Source organism: Rhinoderma darwinii, chromosome 3 (assembly GCF_050947455.1).
Source record: "Rhinoderma darwinii isolate aRhiDar2 chromosome 3, aRhiDar2.hap1, whole genome shotgun sequence".
Taxonomy (NCBI): Eukaryota; Metazoa; Chordata; class Amphibia; order Anura; family Rhinodermatidae; genus Rhinoderma; species Rhinoderma darwinii.
Window position 1 is genome coordinate 79,300,421 of NC_134689.1, and position 25,561 is coordinate 79,325,981.

The 25,561-nt window shown below is 40.2% G+C and overlaps 1 protein-coding gene across 1 annotated transcript in view; it reads left to right on the forward strand.

Moving 5' to 3' along the window:
* SLIT3 (slit guidance ligand 3) overlaps positions 1-25,561 on the forward strand; it is a 761,836-nt gene that overhangs the window by 732,057 nt on the left and 4,218 nt on the right. Inside the window, exons 33-35 of the mRNA XM_075856411.1 lie at positions 9,259-9,413; positions 16,101-16,386; positions 16,833-17,041. Coding sequence (XP_075712526.1) covers positions 9,259-9,413; positions 16,101-16,386; positions 16,833-17,041 — 650 coding nt within the window. The remainder of the gene's footprint in view (positions 1-9,258; positions 9,414-16,100; positions 16,387-16,832; positions 17,042-25,561) is intronic.

Here is a 25,561-nt window from a genome sequence, read left to right on the forward strand (position 1 = left end):
TCACATGGCATTATAGATCCGTTTCCTAAAGTCACACAGTGCTAATTATTTCTTTGCCCTTCATATTGATCAAGAGGGAGGTCTCCATTTAAACTGACACCTCATTACAATATGATTTATGGCTAGCCGGCTACCTTTGCACTGCACAATCTGCTGAGATGTTGAATGCTGCTGCATAATGTTTTGGCTTTTCCACAAATGTCACACTAATCGTTTATTGGTTTAATAAGCAGGATGAGATCGTATTAGCAAGTGGCTAAATACAAAAAGATTACATAGAAATAGTAACATTATGTACAAAACAATGTGAAAATATAACATTGCTGAAAGTAGCATCTCCTTCCATAATCTGCAAAATAAAATGAGAACATAATTGAAAAATTAATTAGTATGGCATGGACTGGAAAGCCGTGGCAATTATAACATCATATTTTTAGAGTTATGAAACAACATTGGTACTTATTTCCCTTTGTAAGAAAATATGAATAAAAAAGATGAAAAAATTACCACATGAATGAATTCGGGTAGGGCAGTTAGAACCAAAGAGCAGAAATAATCATTAAAGTGCCCACAAACCCTGTCTTTTTGCTTTTTTCCTGTCTTAACCAATAGAGGCTCATGCACTCTGTCATATAATGGATGTGTGTTCATGCTTGGACTGACCCACCGGAGAGCCGGAGAATCCCCAGTTGGGCGCCTTAACCAAGATTGGGACTAGGGAGCAGTGAGCATGGCTGCAATAACTCACCGCTCCCTGGGCCTTTTCTGTGTGCACTGTGTCTTGATGCCATCCAGGATGTAGTTTGTGGTCGACAGCCCCTGGAGCTAAAGTGGCCCAGGGAGCAGAAAGCAGTGAGTATAAGCAGGCGTCTGATCTGGGGTCTGAATTAGTATTTGTATCTCGTCTGGTGTCCGTTTCATTGTAGGGTCTGATTATTTTAGAGGTCTGGTCTGGGGTCTGATTAATTTAGGGGGTCTAATCTGGGGTCTGATTAATTTAGGGGGTCTAATCTGGGGTTTCATTTATTTTTATAGGGGATCCGAATAATTTAGGGGGTCTGTTCTTAGGGCCGGGTAATTTAGGGGTCTGGGCTCTGGTTAATTAATTGTGTTTTATTAATTTAGGGAGGTCTGGTCTGGGGTTTGGTTAATTGAATACGTCTGATCTCGAGTGTGATTAATTTAGGGGTCTGGTCTGAGGTCTGAATTATTCAGATGTTCTGGTTGGGGGTCTGATTGATTTAGTGGGTCTAATTAATTTAGTGGGTCTGATTTATTTTGGAGGTCTATGTTCTGGTGTATGATAAATTTAGGGGTTTTGGGGTCTGATGAATTTAGGGGTCTCGTCTGGGGTCTGATTAATTTAGGAGGTCTGATGTAAGGTCTGATTAATTTATGTTGTCTGAACTAGGTCTGATTAATTTAGGGGGTCTTATCGTTGGTCTGATTAATTTAGGGGGCCTTATTAATTTAAGGGGTCTGGTGTGGGGTCTGATTAATTTGGGGAATCTGAATAATTTAGGGGTTTTGGTCTGAGGTCTGATTGGTTTAGTGGGTCTAATTAAGTTAGGGGCTCTGAAATCTGATTATTTTAGGTGTCTTATCTGGGGTCTGATTAATTTAGGGGGGCTGATCTGGCATTTATATTAGTTTAGGGGAGATGGGGAGACCGTAGTTTTATAGGGATAGAATATATATGTATATATGTATGTATATTTGTGTGTCTGTATGTGTGTGTGTGTGTGTGTGTGTGTATATATATATATATATATATATACATACATACATACACACTAGTCCTTCTCAATGAATTAGAATATCATCAAAAAGTTAATTTATTTCAGTAATTCAATTAAAAAATGAAACTATTTCCGGCATTTTTTTCTTTTAATGTTGCGGATTATGGCTAACAGTTAATGAAAACCCAAATTTTTGTGTCTCAGAAAATTTGAATATTATATAAGCCCAGTTTCAAAAATGTTTTTTAATACCGAAATTGGCTTACTGAAAAGCATGTACAGTATATGCACTCAATACTTGGTCGGGGCTCCGACTCGACTCTGCATGAATTAGTGCATCACCCCCCGCACGACGACATGCTATTAAGTCATGGTGCGCAAAGGGGTTAATGAGCAGCGGATGGCGCAGAGTGAAAATTAAAATTTTCCACTGATATGCCATTTTAGTGCACAACATGTTGTGCCCAGTTTGTGCCACTGAAGACAACTTCCTCATAAAATGTTAATCAGGTTCTCCTGGGTATGGCGATGCCATATCTGTGGACGTAAACGCTGTAGGGCTCAGAAGAAAGGGAGCGTCATTTGGCTTTTGGAGCGCAGATTTTGCTTGGTACTAGTTCTTTTTGGAGCTTTACTGGTATTTCAGTTTATAATGTGGGGGCATATGTAAGATGTGAGGAGTACATAAGGGTACAATAAGAGGGTAAGAAGACAGGATGAGGAGATCCTTTTGTTACAAAACAGCAATGAAAATAAAAATGCCCAAATGTTAAATAATCACATTTCTGATACCAAACGAGGCAATTTGAAATTCAAGTTAAAGTGTATGTTCACAAATGCCAGAAGTCTAGCAATTACTTTTGGTGTAATCTATAGACCCCCAATCTGAGGAGATGGAAGGTCAGCTATATAAACAGATGGAGCGCACAGGTGGGTACCGTAGTGATAATGGGAGATTTTAATTACAGACATATTAATTGGGGTCATGGTTCAGCTTCAACTGCAAACAGGAGAAATTTCCTCAACCTGTTGCAGGAGAATTTTATGGGCCATTTTGTGGAAGACCCGACTAGAGGTGAAGCTCTGTTGGTTCTGGTCATTTCTAATAATGCAGAGCTTGTTAAACCTCAGTAACAGTGATCACAATATAGTTATATTTTACCTATACTGTAAAAAACAAAAATAGGCGGGAAGGGCAAAAGCACTTAATTTTAAGAAGGCCAATTCCCCCAGAATGAGGGCTGCAATTGAGGATATAGACTGGGAAGAACTAATGTCAAATAATGGGACAAATGATAAATGGGAGATTTTCAAATCTACTTTTGGTAATTATAGTGCAAAATGTATTCCTATAGGTAACAAGTATAAACGACTCAAATTAAACCCCACATGGCTTACACCTTCTGTAAAAAGAAAAATTAGTGACAAAAAAAAGGGAATTTGAAAAAAACAAATTCAAGGCTTTGTAAATTATAAAGAGCTTAATAAAATCTGCAAAAAAGTAATAAAATCAGCAAAAATACAAAATGAAAGGCAGGTGGCCAAGGATAGTAAAACAAATCCCCAAAAATTCTTCAAGTATATAAATGCAAAATGTCTAATGGGTAAATTAAGGACTATATGTTTAGAAAGTATAGTTTGTAATTGGATTGAGAATTGGCTCAAGGACCGTATCCAGAGAGTTGTGGTCAATGATTCCTACTCTGAATGGTCCCCGGTTATAAGTGGTGTACCCCAGGGTTCCGTGCTGGGACCACTATTATTCAACTTATTTATTAATGATATAGAGGATGGGATTAATAGCACTATTTCTATTTTTGTAGATGACACCAAGTTATGTAGTATTGTTCAGTCTATAGAAGATGTTTGGAAATTGCAAGCTGATTTGGACACACTAAGTGTTTGGGCATCCAGTTAGCAAATGAGGTTTAATGTAAATGAATGTAAAGTTATGCATCTGGGTACAAATAATTTGCATGCATCATATGTCCTAGGGGGAGTCACTTGTTGAGAAGGATCTACGTGTACTTGTAGAGCATAAACTAAATAACAGAATGCAATGTCAATTAGATGCTTCGAAGGCCAGATTGTCGTGTATTAAAAGAGGCATGGACTCGCGGGACAGGGATATAATATAAATTTTTGATTAATGGTGCCCAATCTTCATCTGGAACACTCTGCACGCGTCGCCATATTCTGAGAGCCAGCACTTTTCTATTTTTTTTCCACCGGAGCTGTGTGAGGGCTTATTTGTTGCTGGACAATCTGTAGTTTTCATTTATACTATTTTGGGGTACATGCGATTTTTGATGACTTTTTATTCAATTTTTTGACAAGCAAGGTGACCAAAAATAATAAATTCTGACAATGTTTTTTACGGGCGTTCACTCTGGGCTATAAATGACAATTTTATTTAATTCTGCGGGTTGACACGATTACGGCGATACCATACGTATATAGTTTTTTTAATGTTTTGCATCGTTTGCACAATAAAATCACTTTTTTATAAAATTCATTTTTTGTCTCACCATATTCTGAGAGACATAACTGTTTTATATTTTCGTCAAAAAAAGCTGTGTAAGGGCTTGTTTTTTGCAGGAGGGTTTGTAGTTTTTATTGGTACTATTTTGGGGTGCATGTGACTTTTTGATCACTTTTTATTCTATATTTTGTGATGGGTGGTGACCAAAAAAATTGATTCTGTCATTGTTTTTTACTTATTTTATTTGCGGTGTTCACCGTGCGGGCAAATTAATGTTATAGTTTTATAGTTTGGGTTGTTACGAACACGGTGAAACCAAATATGGTACCAAATTTTTACCTATAATAAAAGACTTATAGGAAAAAAAAGCAGTTCTTGTTTATGTAACTTATAAGTTTTATTTTTACATTTTTATAAAACATTTTTATTACCTTTTTTTACTTTTCCCACTAGGGGACTTGTAGACATGCAGCTCTGATCGCTGCTAGAATACATTATACTACCTATGTAGTGTAATGTATTCCAACTGTCATTGTGACGTGACAGTCACTCTGACAGGAAGCCTATGAGGACCAGCCTGGCAACCGTCGGCGCCCCCGTGATTGCATGTGGTGGCTGCCGATGTGCTCTAAACCCCTTAAATGCGGCGATCGCAATCGACCGCCGCATCTAAGAGCTAAATTGTCTAAATCAGCGGCGATGGGCCGCTGATCGGCAAAAGGGAGAGCAGGGCAGACACCCTGCACAGCTAACCGCCGTGCAGTGGTTAACTTTTAAAGTGTGGACATAACTGCATGCCCAGGAACGCGAAGATACTGCTCACCTGGACGTGCATTTACGCCAAGATACGCAAAGGGGTTAATAAATGTCACAGTTTATTCTAACTTTACATTCTATCAAGACTGGTGTTTGAAATGTCAGTCTTAATAAATTGCCTCCAGTGTGTCAGCAGAAAATTACCCATTCTTTAAATCATGTTTTTATGTTAAGCATCTTCAAAGAATTTATTTGTGATTTGGTATTTTTTAATGTATATTTCTATATTAAAAAAATAATCCTAAAATCTTGCAGTTTTCACACTGGCCACTAAGCGTCACAATAGACTGACGCTTCCTGTTCTGTAGAGATCACTCCTCTGCAGTGATGTCATTATTATCAGTCAGGATGACAATGAAAGGTAACACCTATATAAGACAGGATCCACCATTAACAATAGGTGATGAACACAGGCCCCCTCCTGTCCCTTCTGCACAGGTCACAGAGCATGCCTAGAACAATATTTCATAGAAATTAATGGATCCCCTCCTGTTCACAGGTTCCTATGGTCCATGTGGCTGCTGTAAAGCATATCTCTAAATACTGTCAACAGAAGCTCAGACAAGATAGCTGCCCACATAACTATGTACAGAAAATAAAATAAAAAAATCTATCAAAAATAAAAAAAAATATTAGAAAAAATATGTTTCACTATCTGGTTATAATTAGGAAATAAAATATAGGTCATATGTTCCCTTTAACTGGTTCACGACCGCTGGCTGTGTATTTGCGGTCAGGGTCCTTAAAACCCGCGCCATAGACTATTTACGGCGCAGGTTTTAGCTTGCTGCCCGAGCGATCGGGCAGCTGAATGTCGGGTCTCCGGCAGTTAGTGACTGGCGGGGACCCTGAGGAGAAGAAAGAAGCAGCTTTTGCTGCTTCTACGCTGATCTGTTCTACACAGCTCTCAATGCGCACTGTGTATAGGAATGGAGGCACCGGCCGCGCCGCTGTCTCTATTGGTCCCGGTGATTATGTGACTGGTCACATGATCGCCGGGATGCCGTCAGTGGCAGACTGCTGCTGGGTCTTACAAGACCCAGCACAGCCCTATTCGTGACAATAGTCACTATGAGAGGGCTGATTTCCCCTGTAACTGGGGCTGCTGTGCAGCCCCAGATACAGTGGAAATACATGGTCTAAAAGAAGAAAAAATAAAGTCCCCCAAATGTTTTTTCTGACCTTTGAGGGACAGACCATAGTAATAAGAAAATAAAAGTAAAATAAAGTGCAAAAAAATTTATAATAAATACACATAAAATACCCACCCCCAAAAAAACTTTCCCCCACCGCCAATCATTGTCGTAACGCTAGCCCTGAGCTAATTACCCTAATATAGACATGTAATATATAAAAATTTACGGTAGACAATGACGATCACAAATAAAAGGTCTATTTTAGGGTAAAACTATGTTATTACCAGAAAAAAAATTGCTAAAAAGTAAAAAAGCTTCTTTTTTACTATTATTTTCAAACTTTAAGCCTAAAAATTCTAAAATAGCAAAAAGGATGTGTTTAAAAACGATAAAAAAAAGAAACCTGCATTGTCTACGGAAAAAACATCGCAAAAAACACGTTGTTAGCCCAACAAATATAAAAGTTATAGCCATTTAACTAACGCGTGCTAAAAAGGGCAAACGGTGTCTGGTCTGAACTGGTTAAGGAAATATTTCTGTAAAGGTGCTGAATACTTTGCTAAGATGTTCTGTGTGTCTGTGCTGCAGTTGTGGCTTTCTCTGTGCTTGAAAAATGCCAATACTTCTCAAGTGAAAAATGAGCAGATGAATACATTTCTGGTCTCTTTACAGTACGCGGAATCAATTTCCAGCTTTTCTTTCTGCTGAAAAAAAGGTTAATTTTCGTGATAAGTTCTGCTTTAGAAGACTTTCTGACAGCGTATCATGTTAATGGACATATACTTATTTACAGAAATATTGATTCTAACAATACAAATCCAACTGTGTAATGTTTCTTCTAACAGGGCCAACAGTAATTACTTCTAATGGAAGCCATTAACTACATCTAATGATTTTAGCTTCAACTGAACACAATCTACAGAAACAAAGCATAATGCGGGGAAAATAAAACCGTTCATTTAACTTTCCCTGAGCTAGTCTGGGGGTTTGGGAATTCACTGTGGGCATAGTTGGTTTAGGGATAGAGTCAGTAGGAGACATGACTTTATGTGCTGCAAGTCTTCTACTGGTAATATTTGATTTATCTTTCACACACTCTCCACGGACACCTTACAAAAACGTAAGCGAAGACCAGGATATAATACAGTATTATATCTATTTTTCAAATCATTTGATGATTTTTTTCCTAGGCACATCATTTTTATTAATAGCAACATTGGTGGTGGGGTCCGCTGCCTACCTTATGTCCATCAGAAGCTGCAGAACCCTCATCTAATGTCTGATGACCAGAGAACCATGGATTAGACCGTTTAGACCTACTATATTTTTTTTATCAGAGAACAAAGTCATGTTACTGCAATCCAGCTTATATGTTCTTTTAGTATTTTCTGAAGATAAAGTCCATCATCATCATCATCATCATCATCATCATCAATGCGGGTATATGGAAATTTGCATTTTGACCTGCTGTTGCTCATTTATTGATAATGGGGTCCATGGAGAACTTCTGCGTAGAGATCTAAAGTAGCATAACTGGACAGTCTATCTGATCTAACTCTAAAGGCCCTTTTACACGGGCCAATTATCGGGCAAACGCTAGTTTATAGAACGCTCGTTGCCGATAAACAGGCCAACGATCAGCAGATGAACGAGCTGCTGATCGCATTGTTTTAGCTGCCTAAAATATTATCGTTGTCGGCAACACATTTGTGTAAACAGGGAGGCCTACCACCGACATGATGATAATGTATGGGGACAAGCGAGAGTAACGAGCGCTCGTCCCCATACTAGCTCCTCGTGAAAGGAGCAAACTAGCGCCGATCAACGAGCTGTCTCGTTGATCGGCGCTCGTTTACACGGCCCGGGACCTTAACTCACTTCCAATGATGTTAAATATGCGTCATCCTCAATTCATCTAGTAAGATGTATGTGTGTACAGTAAAACACCTCCATAGTATTCAATGATTCTCAGAATTACAATGCAGTCTATATTCACATATTTTGTATTCTGTATTTCTGCCGGAAAAAAAAAAAAAGAAAAAATAGCCCACTAGTAAACATAAAGGTTCTTGGTTGCTGCGGGACAACACTGTGGCCAATGTATTTCTTGTTCTATTCCTTACAAGTTCTGGAGGATTTTGATCACTCATCCGGTGTTCAATGCTTTGGTTGCAGAGTGCTCAGATGTTTAGTGACTAATAAGGAGCATCAGCAAGGAGGAAATGGGCCTCCTATAGTGATATTACCATTTGGTAATTGTGCAAGATGAGAATATTCATGGGAAAATTTTAAAATGTTAGGTATTTATTTTGTTGGCTTTGTCCCAAAATGTTTAACTGTGTATTTGTATCTAAGTTATATGTCATGTAGTCCGTTCTACTGGAAAGGTTGTATGTAAATGTAAAGGAAACCTGCACCTCCGCCAAAAGAAATTTACTAAGCTAGCAGCACCACCTAGTGGAATACTTGAGAACTGACTACAAATGGTCATAGAAGAGATACTTCTGTATATAAAAATGTCTTCACTCCCATAATGAGCAAACTAGACGTTACAGTCCCTGATAACACTGCAGATCCAGATATATTATCTCCAAATGTTTAGAACCGGATATTAAAAATATATACACACACACACACTTTTTTTTTCAGAGTTCTAAAACGCATTTAAAAAAACGCCATTCGTATACTTTGAACATAAACCCCCAACATATGCAACTGTATCTGTAAACATATACCACAGTATACATGTTAAAAAAAAAAACCTTGGCACGCTATACTTTTTTTGCGGTGGCCAACTATATTAGAAAGCGCAGCAATCTGCTTATTTCTACACAGTAAGAATAAAAAAATGTATATCGACATGTACCTGCCCAGCGGATACACCGTTGGGTGTATACGGGTATATCCTGGTGCATACGCTGAACGTAGAAACCAAGCATGGTGTAAATAGACCCGAAAAAGTAGGTGAGGCATTGATAACAAATCACAGGTATGATAGACAAATATGTTATTAAGAGTTGTGTTTCCTAGCTGTTCCGAGTTCACACTACACTGAATCTAATGGATATATATACTTTGCTTTCAGCGTGGAAACTATCAACGACGGCCTGTTTCATATTGTCGAACTTGTGATGCTGAATCAAACCCTAAGCCTCGTTGTTGATAAAGGAGCTCCTAAAAGCCTTGGAAAACTCCAGAAGCAGCCTTCCCTGAACCTGAACACCCCGCTTTATCTTGGAGGTAGGGTTTTTATGAATTAGGAATGTTATGCAGAATTACCCATGAGTATTCAAAGGACTGTTCATAATAAAATAAGGATAATCTTGTTTCAACGTTATATTTAGTAAATAGGAATGTATGTATAAGACTCTGTTCACACTTCTGTTCCAGCAGGCTTCCTTTTCTTCCCGTCTGCTGCACTATTTTATCCAGGAGCGGACACAGACAGTAGAGGGCCCTTGTGCAAGAACAGTATATAGGCCCCTTGCTCTCTAATAGCCTCCCCCGTATGTTTCTCTAACAATCCAACAGTAATTGTGAGCTATAGACAGAAGGATTCTGCTTATAAAGTAGTAGTGGGCCCCTGTACAGCTGCTTAAGTTACACCAATTTAAAACGGGAACGGATCCATTATAAAACAATGAGATCTTTTAAAAACTGGCCAAATGTTGCCATCATATCTGTCTTGAATCCTTTAGAAAAACAGAAGCCACAATGTCTCTGAACAGAACTTTATTTATATCTTGCGTACTCTGCTTTTGGTAGAACAAGGCAGGGGCAAAGCTCACTAATGAAGAGATGCTGAAACAATATACCCGGTTGCATACCTCCCAACATTTAAGTAACGTAAAGAGGGACAACTTGCGCACCGCGGCAAGTTTTTCCATTTTAAGCCACACCTTTAATCCTGCCCCCCCCCATACAAACCCGGTTCAGCCCACACAGTATCATGCGCCCATAGTGCCTCCCATACAGTATAATTCTAAATAGCTGCCACATACAGTATAATGCCCTATAGCTGCCCCCATACAGTATAATGCCCCGACAGCTGCCCCATACAGTATAATGCCCCCACAGCTGCCACCATACAGTATAGATGCACCCATACAGTATAAAGCCAACACAGATGTCCCCATACAGTATAAAGCCAACACAGATGTCCCCATACAGTATAAAACCAACACAGATGCCCCCATACAGTTTAATGCCTACACAGATGCCATTATGCAGTATAATGCCCACACAGATGCCCCCCATGCAGTATAATGGCCAAGTTCGCCCATACAGCATAATGCTCCATAGCTGCCCCATACAGCATAAAGCCCACAAAGGTGCCCCATACAGCATAATGCCCACACAGATTTCCACATACAGTATAATGCCCCCATAGTCGCCCCTTATATAGTATAATGCCCCATAGCTGCTCTTATACAATATAATGCCCCATATCTGCCCCATACAGTATAGTGCCCCCATAACTGCCACCATACAGTATAATGCCCCCATAGCTGCTCCATACAGTATAATGCCCCATAGCTGCTCCATACGGTATGATGCCCCCTTAGCTGCCCCATACAGTATAATGCCCCCTTAGCTGCCCCATACAGTATAATGCCCCTTTAGCTCCCACCATACAGTATAATGCCCTCTAGCTGCCCCTATACAGTATAATGCCCCAAACAATATAATGCCCCCTCAGCTGCCACCATACACTATAATGCCCTCTCAGCGGCCACCATACATTATAATGCCCCTATAGCTACCCCATTCAATATAATGCCCCTTTAGTTCCCACCATACAGTATAATGCCCTATAGCTGCCCCCATACAGTATATAATGCCCCCAAAGCTGCCACCATACAGTATAGATGCACCCATACAGTATAAAGCCAACACAGATGCCCCCATACAGTATAAAACCAACACAGATGCCCCCATACAGTATAATGCCCACACAGATGCCCCCATGCAGTATAATGGCCAAATTCGCCCATACAGCATAATGCTCCATAGCTGCCCCATACAGCATAAAGCCCACAAAGGTGCCCCATACAGCATAATGTCCACACAGATTTCCCCATACAGTATAATGCCCCCATAATCGCCCCTTATATAGTATAATGCCCCGTAGCTGCTCTTATACAATATAATGCCCCATATCTGCCCCATACAGTATAATGCCCCCATAACTGCCACCATACAGTATAATGACCACACAGCTGCCACCATACAGTATAATGCCCCCATAGCTGCTCCATACAGTATAATGCCCCCATAACTGCCACCATACAGTATAATGCCCACACAGCTGCCACCATACAGTATAATGCCCCCATAGCTGCTCCATACAGTATAATGCCCCATAGCTGCTCCATACAGTATGATGCCCCCTTAGCTGCCCCATACAGTATAATGCCCCTTTAGCTCCCACCATACAATATAATGCCCCCTCAGCTGCCACCATACACTATAATGCCCTCTCAGCAGCCACCATACATTATAATGCCCCTATAGCTACCCCATACAGTATAATGCCCCTTTAGCTCCCACCATACAGTACAATGCCCTCTAGCTGCCCCTATACAGTATAATGCCCCAAACAGTATAATGCCCCCACAGCTGCCACCATACAGTATAATGCACCCATACAGTATAAAGCCAACACAGATGCGCCCATACAGTATAATGCCCATACAGATGCCATTATTCAGTTTAATGCACACACAGAAGCCCCCATGCAGTATAATGGCCAAATTCCCCCATACGGCATAATTCTCCATAGCTTCCCCATACAGCATAATGCCCACAAAGATGCCCACACGGTATAATGCCCCCATAGCTGCCCCATACTGCATAATGCCCACAGATTTCCCCATACAGTATAATACCCCATAGCTGCTCCTATACAGTATAATGCCCCATATCTGCCCCATACAGTATAATGCCCCCATAACTGCCACCATACAGTATAATGCCCCCATAACTGCCACCATACAGTATAATGCCCACACAGCTGCCACCGTACAGTATAATGCCCCTATAGCTTCCCCCATACAGTATAATGTACCCATAGCTGCTCCATACAGTATGCCCCCTTAGCTGCCCATACGGTATAATTCCCCTTTAGCTCCCACCATACAATAAAATGCCCCCTCAGCTGCCACCATACAGTATAATGCCCCCATAGCTATCCCATACAGTATAATGCCCCTTTAGATCCCACCATAGAGTATAATGCCCCCTCAGCTGCCACCATACGCTATAATGCCCCGTCAGGTGGGGACGCAGATACAATTAACGCGAGTCCGGGACATACAACCGGCCGCCCGGTACAGAGGGACAACACCCGAAATCTGGGACTGTCCTGCTGAATCCAGGACGGTTGGGAGGTATGCCGGTTGTGTTATGTGATTTAGGGAGCAGCAGCTGGACGAGAAACTATGTATCATTTTAATTGTGATCCATCATAATCTACCTTGCTAATCTTGTATACGTAATACTTGCCATACACATCCCTGTTTGATGACACAATCCAATGATCGGGAGATCGTTGTACTATTTGTAGCAGAAGGAATAAGTTATTCCATAAAAAAAAGGCTCAATCACACACAAATTCATTAACAATTTACTACCATTTCAGCTCTCTGCAATTTTCAAGTGTCACTAGTGGATGTATTGCAGCCCTAAACCTCTTCTACAAGGAACTAATAGTTTAAAGGCTATGTAAACCTTTGAACACTTTTTTTCTTTTTTTATAAAACAATGTATCATGGTGTTTTAAGCAACTTCTTAATTGTTTTTTTTTTATAAAAAAAGAAAAAATGTTTTTTACTTTTTGAGATAAAGCTTCTCTGTATCTTGCATTTAAACCTGAATCCGTCAGGTCAGCGGGACTGACCGCTTCGGTGGCAGCGGATCCTGCGTGTTTCTGAGGCGAAAATTTAAATGGCCCTCCCCAGATCTTGATTGACATCCCCCTGTCTGTTCTACATCACTACCAGCCCCCTCCAACCCTTCCGGATGCACCGTTGAATTGTACTCCCCTGGCATGCGCGGTGAAGCCGGGCAGAGTACATGGCGCTGCACTAGTGCGTTCCCATGGAATACAAGGCAATGGTGCATTTGCCATTGTAGGCCGTGTGGGCCCCTGTTTATGAGCTATAACGTTTAGGGTACTTTCATATAAAAAGGTTCGTATTTACCCCCAGCTGTTGGCATAGTGATGCGATCCTCTGCTCTGAGTACAGCTCAGTGTCCCTTGGGATGACGTTTCATCACATGTGATTGCTGCAGCCAATAAAAGGCTGCAGCGGTTACATGGGCTGCAGTGTCATGCCAGGAGGCCGGGCTGTACTGAGAGCAGAGGGACACGTCGCCATGACAAGGACCGAGTGGTATAAGTATAAACTTTTTTTTTTCTCTTGCAGTATTTCCGCACCAGAGATTCCGCCTGAAAAACTGCACCACAATTCGGTGCGTTTTTTTTTGGGTGGAATTCGCTGTAGTTTCCAGGACGGATGCGCTGTGTACTTTTACGCAACATATCCGCCCTGTGTGTCCTTACCCTTACTCTGTAAATATGTCGGATCACACATCAATCATTTCCTAACAAATTAAAAATCAGCTTTGAACGGTAAAGCAACTTTTTATGTTTTCTTGGTTGAACTTGATGGACATGTGTCTTTTTTCAGCCGTACTAACGATGTAACTATGTAACATACTCCCTGTGGATGTACCCTTTGTGGTACGTGTACCGCACCTTGAGAAACACTGGTTTAATGCTAACAATCCGATCGTAACAACAATTGGCCAGTACAACACGTAGCACATGCAGTTTTACAACAAGTCGGGCGGTTTTCAAATGATTGATAATGTTTGCAAAACAGCAATGTTACCTGCAAAAACCGCATGGATATTAAAAATCATAATAAAACTGCACTGACTTGTGGGAATACAGCATGTTGGCGCGGTTTGCAGCTGTATTGTTGTTAGACAGCAGCTACTATGTGTGTCTGTACCCTAATCCCTCCATATACTGTACCAGTAAAATACATATACAACTATAGAGTTCTGCATGGTATGGACATAAAACATAGAAACACACACTTTATATACAAGTATACATCACACACACTTTATATACAAGTATACATCACACACACTTTATATACAAGTATACATCACACACGTTATATACACGTACACATCACACACACGTTATATACATGTACACATCATGCACACGTTATACACATGTACACATCACACGTTATATGCATTTACACATCATATACACGTTATATACATGTACACAGTACACATCACACACAATTTATATACATGTACACATCACACACAATTTATATACATGTACACATCACACACACTTTATATTCATGTACACATCACACACGCTTTATATACATGTACACATCACACACGTTTTATATACATGTACACATCAAACACACTTTATATACATGTACACATCACACACACGTTATATACATGTACACATCACACACACATTATATATATGTACACATCACACACACGTAATATACATGTGCACATCACATACACGTTATATACATGTACACATCACACACAATTTATATACATGTACACATCACACACAATTTATATTCATGTACACATCACACACAAGTTAGATACATGTACACATCACACACAAGTTAGATACATGTACACATCACACACACGTTATATACATGTACACATCACACACGCTATATGCATTTACACATCATATACACGTTATATACATGTACACATCACACACATGTTATATACATGTACACATCAAACTTCTTTATAAAAACAATTATGTACATGTACATGTACACATTACAAACACACACTAATATGCAAATATAAACACATTATACACATATACATTGTAAACACACACACAAGCACTTTTTATGTAGGACAGTTGTAGAAGAAACCCAAAAGTTCAGCAGCTTGATGGGGTGAAAGCCTTCACTCCAGCATTTCTTCTGCTCACAGCCCGACACTGTGCCCGCAGACACTCTCCTCGCAGCCTCCCTCTCATCCCGACTGCTGGGCTGTATCATATTACAGCGCAGGAGGAAGCTACAGTTCATGTGAAGAGTAGGGAAAAGGGGCTGGAGTGGAAGCTTTTAACGGAACAGAGGTAGTTTTATTAAGACTGCAGCACAGACTACAGCTGCTGATACCTGGAAGGGGAGACAGACAGCAGTTCTTAGCTGCGGTGCCATCCCCTTAGAAATGCTGTACCCTGCCATCTGAGGCGAGAAGCTCATTTCGCCTCGTGGCAGGTGTGGCCCTGCTGACAGGCATAATCCACCTGTTTTCAATCACATCTGGATTGACATAGCCTTTAAAGTAATAGAGAAATGAAGGATCTATTGCAGCCAATGTCTCTCCAACATGGAACCCCCGACTGAAGAGAGTTTATTTTACGTATCAGTGTTTTATGTGGAACAATATCAATCGATAACATCTTAAAAAATATATTTATATATCATATTTATGTAGTTTCCCATAGCAACTCCTATCTTTTTCTAAACTGCGCTGAGAAAAATGGAAGTTGGATCCGAATTGCTTTCCTCTTTTGTCTGACCTAGTCTTTATACATGTTCCACCATATGTAGTTCTATGTGGCCATAATTTGTTGGCAATTGCTTATCTTGGGACCCCTGGATACAACAAGAATTTGTTAGCGCAAGTTTTCCGTTTAATATGTGTATATAAAAAAATGCTTTCAATTTGGTTGGTCAAAGAAATGTTAGCTTTACATTTTAGTTAATGAACGCCGCTTACACACAAATGGGCAGTAATTATTTGCATTAGATGTTGCGTTACATGTTTGACAGCAATGAAAACTACAAAACTAAAGAAATGTGATTTATCTTTCTACAGGCGTTCCACCCACTTCAGGAATATCATCTATACGCCAGAGAACAGACCGCATTCCTATTGGTTTTAATGGGTGTATACATGATGTACGAATTAACAATGAATTGCAAGACTTCCGAGACCTGCCTCCGGTGTCAATTGGGGTGTTTCCTGGATGCAAATCATGCAATATATGTAAGCATGGCTCTTGCCGCTCTATGGAAAAAGCTAGCGTTATATGTGAATGCAATCCAGGATGGACTGGACCTTTATGTGACCAGGAAGTTGGAAACCCGTGTGAGAACCACAAGTAAGTTCAGAGCCAAAATACTTTATTTTGTTTTGTGTTTGGACCTTTTTCCTTATCCTTGTGCCACATGAGCTCTGTAAAGCTTTTTACTGAACATTAAATGGTTGTCCCATATTGTAACCGTCTATTAGCCTGAGCTACTCTCGCTCTGGTAGACTCGAAATGACCCTGTATTACATGGTGGGCCATTCATTTCCCCTGCCTATGAGAAAACTGACTTCTGGGGGTTACTGCATTGGCACATCACATTTAATCATTATGGGAACTTGGCCCATTGACATTATTCCATTTAGATTGTAAACTCGTATTGGCAGGGATATATCTCCTTCTGTCTCATGGTTTGTTAATTTGTTTTGTTTATTTGCAATTTTAGAAGATGCTACTTTTCCAACTGTGGAGCAATGTGGAATTAGTGTTCCTCAAAGATAATTTTTGTTGTGTTTCAGGTGTGTACATGGATCTTGTGTTGGCGCTGAAAATGGATACATGTGCATGTGTACAGAAGGCTATACTGGCATGTACTGTGATAAGAAGAATGAGTCCTCCATCACCTGCCGAAATCTCAAGTGTAATCATGGACAGTGTCGGATCTCAGAGAGTCGGGAGCCGTACTGTGCATGTGAACCCAACTTTAGTGGAGAGAATTGTGACAAAGGTGAGCAACTGAAATATATATATATATATATATACATAAACAAATGCAACCTTTGCAGAACCACCATTAGGAGAGAATATAAGCTTACTCCATAGCTCAATGGAAGCTGTATAAATCCATCTTCACTAAGGCTTCGTTAACATCTGCGTCAGGGCTCCGTTCAGGCGTTGATGTGTATTTTTACTGTCTGGGAAAACTTGTGAAAAATGCCAGCCACAAATCCTATAATGCTCAGAAATAGTGTTATTTTTCATGTACATACACATGATGGCTGATTCTGAAAGGTCACCTGAAAATATAGTGACGTTTTAACAATTTACAGTGCAAGTGCTGAGCAGAAAGAAGCAACATGTTGAAGTGAAGTTCACTGTGAATTACATAGAGTTGACATCTTATCCAGAGGTGCAATACTATGTCAGTCTATATAAGAGAATTAACAAAGGTAAAAGGAGATGAGCAGCATGTGTGGAATATTTCAACTTTTCTACACCAGTTTTCGGTCATTGAAAAATTGCAAAAAATTTTTGATTTTTGGCCCATTTCCACCGCTCTCTACACTTTTTCAAATGGACGAAGTTTAACAGATTTACTATAATTTATAAGATTATATGCAATGGGGCTACACACTGTATAGTTCGGATAAAAATTCAACACTGTCTCTAGGAAAAGTTTCTCACCATCCCCAATGGTGAATACAGATAAGTGCAAACCATATGTCATTACATTATACTTACTATAATTTAGACCTAAATTATAAGAGAACTCTATGCCAGCTCCTGGCTGCCATAATTTTACTCAGTGGTGCACGGACCACTGGTGTGTGCCTCTTAATTAATAAATTTGTTGCATCATACGTACTTCAGCTTGGTTTCTGTTGAGACTGGCGTAAACACAATAATAAAGCTTTGAGTGGCAAGCTTCTGTGCTTTGTTTGCAAGAGACACATTTGAATCATTCAGATATTTTTAGGCTTAAAGAGGCTCTGTCACCACATTATAAGTGCCCTATCTTCTACATAATCTGATCGGTGCTGTAATCTAGATTACAGCAGTGTTTTTTATTTAGAAAAACGATAATTTTTGAGCAAGTTATGACCTATTTTAGATTTATGCTAATGACTTTCTTAACCCCAGGACGCACCGGTACGTCCTTCATTGAAGTGCTTTAAGGCACAGGGACGTACAGGAGCGTCCTGGCTAAAAACTGTCACCCTGTCAAAGGACAAGGTGACAGAACTGTGCCGTCAACTGTTTATGACAGTTGACCGGCACAGTAAGACGGCAGGGGACCATTCATAGCGGTCTCCTGCCGGCGATCGCTGTGATTGGTCAGTCAAAGCAGACTGACCAATCACAGCTCCATGACGTGGTGTATGTGATGGCGCTGGCTCAGCTTGAGCCAGCGCTATCACCGCCGGTAATCAGATGTCCGTCACCCCTCTGCAACGGCCAGGACCGGAGCTAGGCTCCGATCCGGCCAATTAACTCCTTCGATGCATCGATCAACGCGATCGATGCATCGAAGTGTCTTGTAGCCTGTCGGCAACCACGATGGTTGCCACGGGCACGGGTGTCAGCTGTTTGTCACAGCTGACATCGTGCTCTAACGGCCAGGACCGGAGCTAGGCTCCGATCCGGCCGATTAACCCCTTAGATGCAGCTATCGCTGCATCTAAGTGATTAGATCGCACGCTATGGTTGCTAATGACAACCATCGGCACCCGCGGGTGTTGCGATGGTTGCTATGGCAACCGTAGCCTAACAATCGCTTCCTAGTACGGAAGCCTATTAGGTCCCGCCGGGAGGCGAAGCCTAATAGGCTTGCTGTCAGTGAATAGCTGACAGCTCTATTACACTGCACTATGTAGGTAGTGCAGTGTATTACAATAGCGATCAGGGCTCCATGCCTTCAAGTTCCCTAGTGGGACACAAAAAAAAGGTAAAACAAGTTAATAAAAATGTTGTAAAAAAGTTAAAAAAAATAAGTTTCAAAAAACACTATAACAGCCTTTTTTCCTATAATAAGTCTTTTATTATAGGAAAAACAAAAAAACATTAAAAAAAGTACACATATGTGGTATCCCCGCGTCCGTAATGACCCAAACGATAAAAATATAATGCTATTTTACCCGTATGGTGAACACCGTAAAAAAAATTCATAAAAAACTATTCCAGAATCGCTGTTCATTTATTATAGAAAAAAAAAACCTGTGTGGTCAAAATGCTCACTACACCCGTTAATAAAATGCCTTCAGGGGTGCAGTTTCCAAAATGGGGGTCACTACTTGGGGGTTTGTTTTACTATTTGACCCCAGAGCCCTGCCATTGTGGGCTAATGCTGCGAAAATCACCAAAATAGGTCTCGCATGCGCCTTTCACTCCTAAGCCCTGTCATATGTCCAGGCAAATGATAAATGCCTTGAGGGGTGTAGTTTACAAAATGTGGTCACTTCTCAGGGTTTTACACTCTACTCTGGTACCTAAGGGAGCTCTGCAAATGCGACATGGCGCCCATACACCAGTCCAGCAAAATCTGTGCTCTAAAAGCCACATGGCACTCCTTCCATTTTGAGCTCTGCCATGTGCTCAAACAGCAGTTTAGGGCCACACATGGGGTATTACCGTACTCGGGAGAAATTGGGTAACAAATTATGTGTTGTTTTTTCTCCTATTACCCCTTGTGGAAAAAAAATTGGGTGCAAAACTACATATTTTGGGGAAAAATAAATAACTTTTAATTTTCATACTGCCTCATTCTAATACAATCTATGAAACACCTGTGGGATCAAAATGCTCAGTACACCCCTTGATGATTACCCTGAGGGGTATAGTTTCCAAAATGGAGTCACTTCTCAGGGTTTTCTACTGTACGGGTACCTCAGGGGCTCTGCAAATGCGACATGGCGCCCAAAAAACAATCAACCAAAATCTACATGCCAAGTAGCACTCCTGCCATTCTGAGTCCTGTGGTGTATCCAAGCAGCAGTTTATGACCACATGTGGGGTATTACCGTACTCGGGAGAAATTGGTTTACAATTGTTGGGGTGCTTTTTCTCCTTTATTCTTTGTGAAAATGAAAAAAATTCAACATTTTAGTGGAAAGAATGTAGATTTTCATTTTCACTGCATAATTCAGCAAAAAAACTGTGGTGTCAAAATGCTCACTATACCGCTAGATAAATTCCACAAGGGGTATAGTTTCCCAAATGGGGTCACTTTTGCCGGATTTGCACTATTTTGGCCCCTCAGTGACTTTGCAAATGTGACATGGGGCCGCAAACCATTCCAGCAAAACTTGAGCTCCAAAAGTCAAATGGCGCTCCGTCCTTTCTAACTTCCGCCATGTGTCCCGCTATTGAGGGACTATATACAGGATTATGTGACAATAAATAGCATTATAAGTGACAGCCAGCACGGTTTTACTAAGGACAGAAGTTGTCAAACTAACCTAATCTGTTTTTATGAAGAGGTAAGCAGAAGCCTAGACAGAGGGGCCGCTGTGGATATAGTGTTTTTGGACTTTGCAAAGGCATTTGACACTGTCCCTCATAGACATCTAATGGGTAAATTAAGGACTATAGGTTTAGAAAGTATAGTTTGTAATTGGATTGAGAATTGGCTCAAGGACCGTACCAGAGAGTTGTGGTCAATGATTCCTACTCTGAATGGTCCCCAGTTATAAGTGGTGTACCCCAGGGTTCAGTGCTGGGACCACTATTATTCAACTTATTTATTAATGATATAGAGGATGGGATTAATAGCACTATTTCTATTTTTGCAGATGACACCAAGCTATGCAATATAGTTCAGACTATGGAAGATGTTTGAATTGCAGGCAGATTTAAACAAACTAAGTGTTTGGGCGTCCACTTGGCAAATGAAGTTTAATGTAGATAAATGTAAAGTTATGCATCTGGGTACGAAAAACCTGCAAGCATCATATGTCCTAGGGGGAGCTTCACTGGGGGAGTCAATTGTTGAGAAGGATCTGGGTGTACTTGTAAATCATAAACTAAATTTCAGCATGCAGTGTCAATCAGCTGCTTCAAAGGCCAGCAAAATATTGTCGTGTATCAAGAGAGGCATGGACTCGCGGGACAGGGATGTAATATTACCACTTTACAAAGCATTAGTGAGGCCTCATCTAGAATATGCAGTCCAGTTCTGGGCTCCAGTTCATAGAAAGGATGCCCTGGAGTTGGAAAAAATACAAAGAAGAGCAACGAAGCTAATAAGGGGCATGGAGAATCTAAGTTATGAGGAAAGATTAAAAGAACTAAACCTATTTAGCCTTGAGAAAAGACGACTAAGGGGGGACATGATTAACTTATATAAATATATGAATGGCGCATACAAAAAATATGGTGAAATCCTGTTCCATGTAAAACCCCCTCAAAAAACAAGGGGGCACTCCCTCCGTCTGGAGAAAAAAAGGTTCAACCTGCAGAGGCGACAAGCCTTCTTTACTGTGAGAACTGTGAATCTATGGAATAGCCTACCGCAGGAGCTGGTCACAGCAGGGACAGTAGATGGCTTTAAAAAAGGCTTAGATAATTTCCTAGAACAAAAAAATATTAACTCCTATGTGTAGAAATTTTTACTTTCCCATCCCACTTCCCCTTTCCCATCCCTTGGTTGAACTTGATGGACATGTGTCTTTTTTCAACCGTACTAACTATGTAACTATGTGTCCAAACAGCAGTTTATTACCACATATGGGGTATTGCTGTGCTCAGAAGAGTTTGCTTTACAAATATTGGGGTGTTTTTTCTCCTTTATCTATTGTAAAAATGAAAAAATCTGAGCTAAAACTACATTAGAAAAAATTTAGATTTTCAATTTCACTGCATAATTCCCGTAAATTCAGCAAAAACCGTGTAGGGTCAAAATGCTAACTATACCCCTAGAAAAATTCCTTGAGGGGTGTAGTTTCCAAAATGGGGTCACTTTTGGGGAGTTTCCACTGTTATGGTCCCTCCAGGGCTTTGCAAACACGACATTGCACCGAAAACCATTCCAGCAAAATCTGCGCTCCAAAATCCAAATGGCCCTCGTTCCCTTCTGAGGCGTGCCGTGGGTCCAAACAGCAGTTTATTACCACATATGGGGTATTGCCGTAATCCGGAGAAATTGCTTTACAAATGTTGGGGTGCTTTTTCTCCTTTATTCCTTGTAAAAACTAAAACGTATGTTTTTTCAGAAAAAAAGTAGATTTTCATTTTCACAGACCAGTTCCAATAAATTTAGCAAAAAAACCTGTGGGCTAAAAATGCTCACTATACCTCTTGAAAAAATCCTTGAGGGGTGTAGTTTGCAAAATGGGGTCACTTTTGGGGGGTTTCCACGGTTTTGGCACCACAAGACCTCTTCAAACCTGACATGGTGTCTAAAATATATTCTAATAAAATAGAGGCCTCAAAATCCACCAGGTGCTCCTTTGCTTCGGAGGCCTGTGTTTCAGTCCATTACCGCACTAGTGCCACATGTGGGATATTTCTAAAAACTGCAGAATCTGGGCAATAAGTAGTGATTTACGTTTCTCTCGTAAAACCTTCTATGTTACAGAAAAAATGTATTACAAATGAATTTCACAAAAAAAAAATTGAAATTTGTAAATTTCACCTCTACATTGCTTTATTTCCTGTGAAATGCCTAAAGGGTTAAAATACTTTCTGAATGCTATTTTGAATACTTTGAGGTGTGCAGTTTTTAAAATGGGGTGATTTATGGGACTTTCTAATATATAAGGCCCTCAAAGCCACTTCAGAACTGAACTGGTCCCTGAAAAAATAGCCTTTTGAAATTTTCTTGAAAATGCGAGAAATTCTATTTAAAGTTCTAAGCCTTGTAATGTCCTAGAAAAATAAAAGGACGTTCAAAAAAAGATGCAAACATAAAGCAGACATATGGGAAATGTTAACTAGTAACTATTTTGTGTGGTATTACTATCTGTTTTACAAGCAGATACATTACAATTTAGAAAAATGCAGATTTTTGCAAATTTTCTCTAAATTTTGGTGTTTTTTACAAATAAATATTGAATTTAACGACAATTTTTTCAGTATCATAAAGTACAACATGTCACGAGAAAACAATCTCAGAATCGCTTGGATAGGCAAAAGCATTCTGGAGTTATTACCACATAAAGTGACACATGTCAGATTTGCAAAAATCGGCTGTGTCCACAAGGCCAAAATAGGCTTAGACACTAAGGGGTTAATAGACAACTGGGCGTGTTTTAACTTTTTACCAAGTGGGCGTTGTGGAGAGAAGTGTATGACACTGACCAATTAGTGACCAATCAGCGTCATACACTTCTCATTGTTACAGCCATTGTTACAGTGTGATTGTGCAGCATAAATCTAAAATAGGTCATAACTTGCTCAAAAATGATCGTTTTTCTAAAAACCACTGCTGTGATCTACATTACAGCGCCGGTCAGATTATGTAGGAGATAGGGCATTTATAATCTGGTGACAGGGCCTCTTTAAGCTTAAACACTTTCCTCATGTCTACACGGCTCCGGCTGTCTCTAAGAAAAGGGGAGTTTCCATAGTAATTAACCATTCGATTGCATTTGTTCAGAATCTTGTTCATATTGACTCAGAGGGGCGTTATATTATTCTTATCTGTCAATTGAATAATGTGCAATATACTATTTTTAATGTGTATGTGCCAAGCACTCATCAAATTCGATTTACCAACAAATTGCTTAAATTGATTCAGAAGTTCCAATGTGGGCATCTTGTGTTGGTAGGAGATTATAATAAAGTCATGTGGCCTTCTCTGGACTCCACAGCTCCAGGAGCCACGCATTCTCACTCTGATTTGTTTCAGGTAATGTCTAAAGAAGGTTTGATGGATGTTTGGCGCTTGCAACATTTAAATGAGAAGGATTTTACATTCTTTTCACATCCTCACGGTACTTATTCAAGAATCAATATGTTTTTTGTGGATAAACCTTTGTTTGATAGGGTTTCCTCGTCTCAAATAGGTCTAATTACTTGGTCAGATCATGTGCCCATTTCAATGTCGGTGTCAGAAAACTTTAATACACCCCCCTCATTTCCTGGAGGGTTAATCATTTTATATTGCAATCTCCTAAATACCAGGATTCTCATATTTCTACTATAGAAGAGTTCTTTAGATTTAATGTGACTCCTGCCGTTACTCCCACAATGGTATGGTGTGCCCATAAGGCCTTTATGAGGTGTAATTTCCTTAGCTTAGCAGCTAAAGATAAGAAAATTAGGGACGCTAAACGTCTTCAATTATTACATGAAATTCTTTGTCTTACACAGTTAAATAAGGGTACGGCATGTGCGGATAGGTCTCAGTTGCTTAGTCACCTTCATACTCAACTACACGTATGATACGGCTCTGCGCAGATTAAAAGTTAAATATTACAGGCATAGTAATAAAGCGGGTGCCCTTTTAGCGCAATAATTGAAACACCAAGCTTTTAAAGCTGGAATTCCATTTCTCTATAACCCGCAAAATATTATATTTAACCCTCAAGATATTGCAAATTCCCAGGCACAATATTACTCTTCCCTTTACAACTTAAACCAAGATCCTGATGTCCCTCAACCTTCCTCCACGGATATTGCTGATTTTTTTGGCTTCTATCTGTCTCCCAAAAATTACGCTATCTCAATTGACTGCTTTATCCCAGCCCTTTCAACTTCTAGAAATAATGGACGCTATAGCTACTTTGAAATCTAAGAAATCTCCTGGTCCTGATGGTCTTACTAACGATTATTATAAAAAGTTTAGATCCATTCTCGCCCCACAACGTCTCCAATTTTTACTCATATACATTCCACTGGTCGCTTCCCCCCGGAAATGTTCTGGGCCACAGTTATCACATTGCCTAAGCTGGGTAAACCTGCAGATAGACCGCAAAATTTTAGGCCCATCAGCTTACTTAATACTGATTTAAAATTGTACTCCAAAATTCTGGCCCTCTGTTTGTCTTCCGTGCTTTCACATTTGATTCATCAGGATCAGGTTGGGTTTATTAAACAGAGATCTTTGGTGGATGGTGCTAGGCGTTTTGTAGACCTCATAGACTGGGTGGGGTGCCGTCAGACGCCTTCTTTGCTCTTTTCTTTGGATGCAGTGCATTGGGGTTATTTGGATGCTGTTCTTGCCAAATTTGGTATTATTGGGAAAGCCCGAGACACCATTATGGCATTGTATACTCATCCTTCAGCTACTGTATTGGCTTCAGGTTACCAGTCCATTCCGTTCTCCATATCTAATGGTACTCGCCAAGGGTGTCCACTTTCCCCGTTGATTTTTACTCTTGTGATGGAACCATTGGCGGAGGTTATCAAATCGGCACCAGAAATACAGGGAATTACTATAGTTAGAGGTATAAGGTAGAAATGGTTATAGGTAGAAATGAACACAAAATTGGGCTTTTTGCTGACGATGTACTTATGGTGTTGTCTTATTCATGTGTCTCCCTCCCTCATATTATGTCAATTCTGAAGAATTTTAGTGCTGTCTCTCATT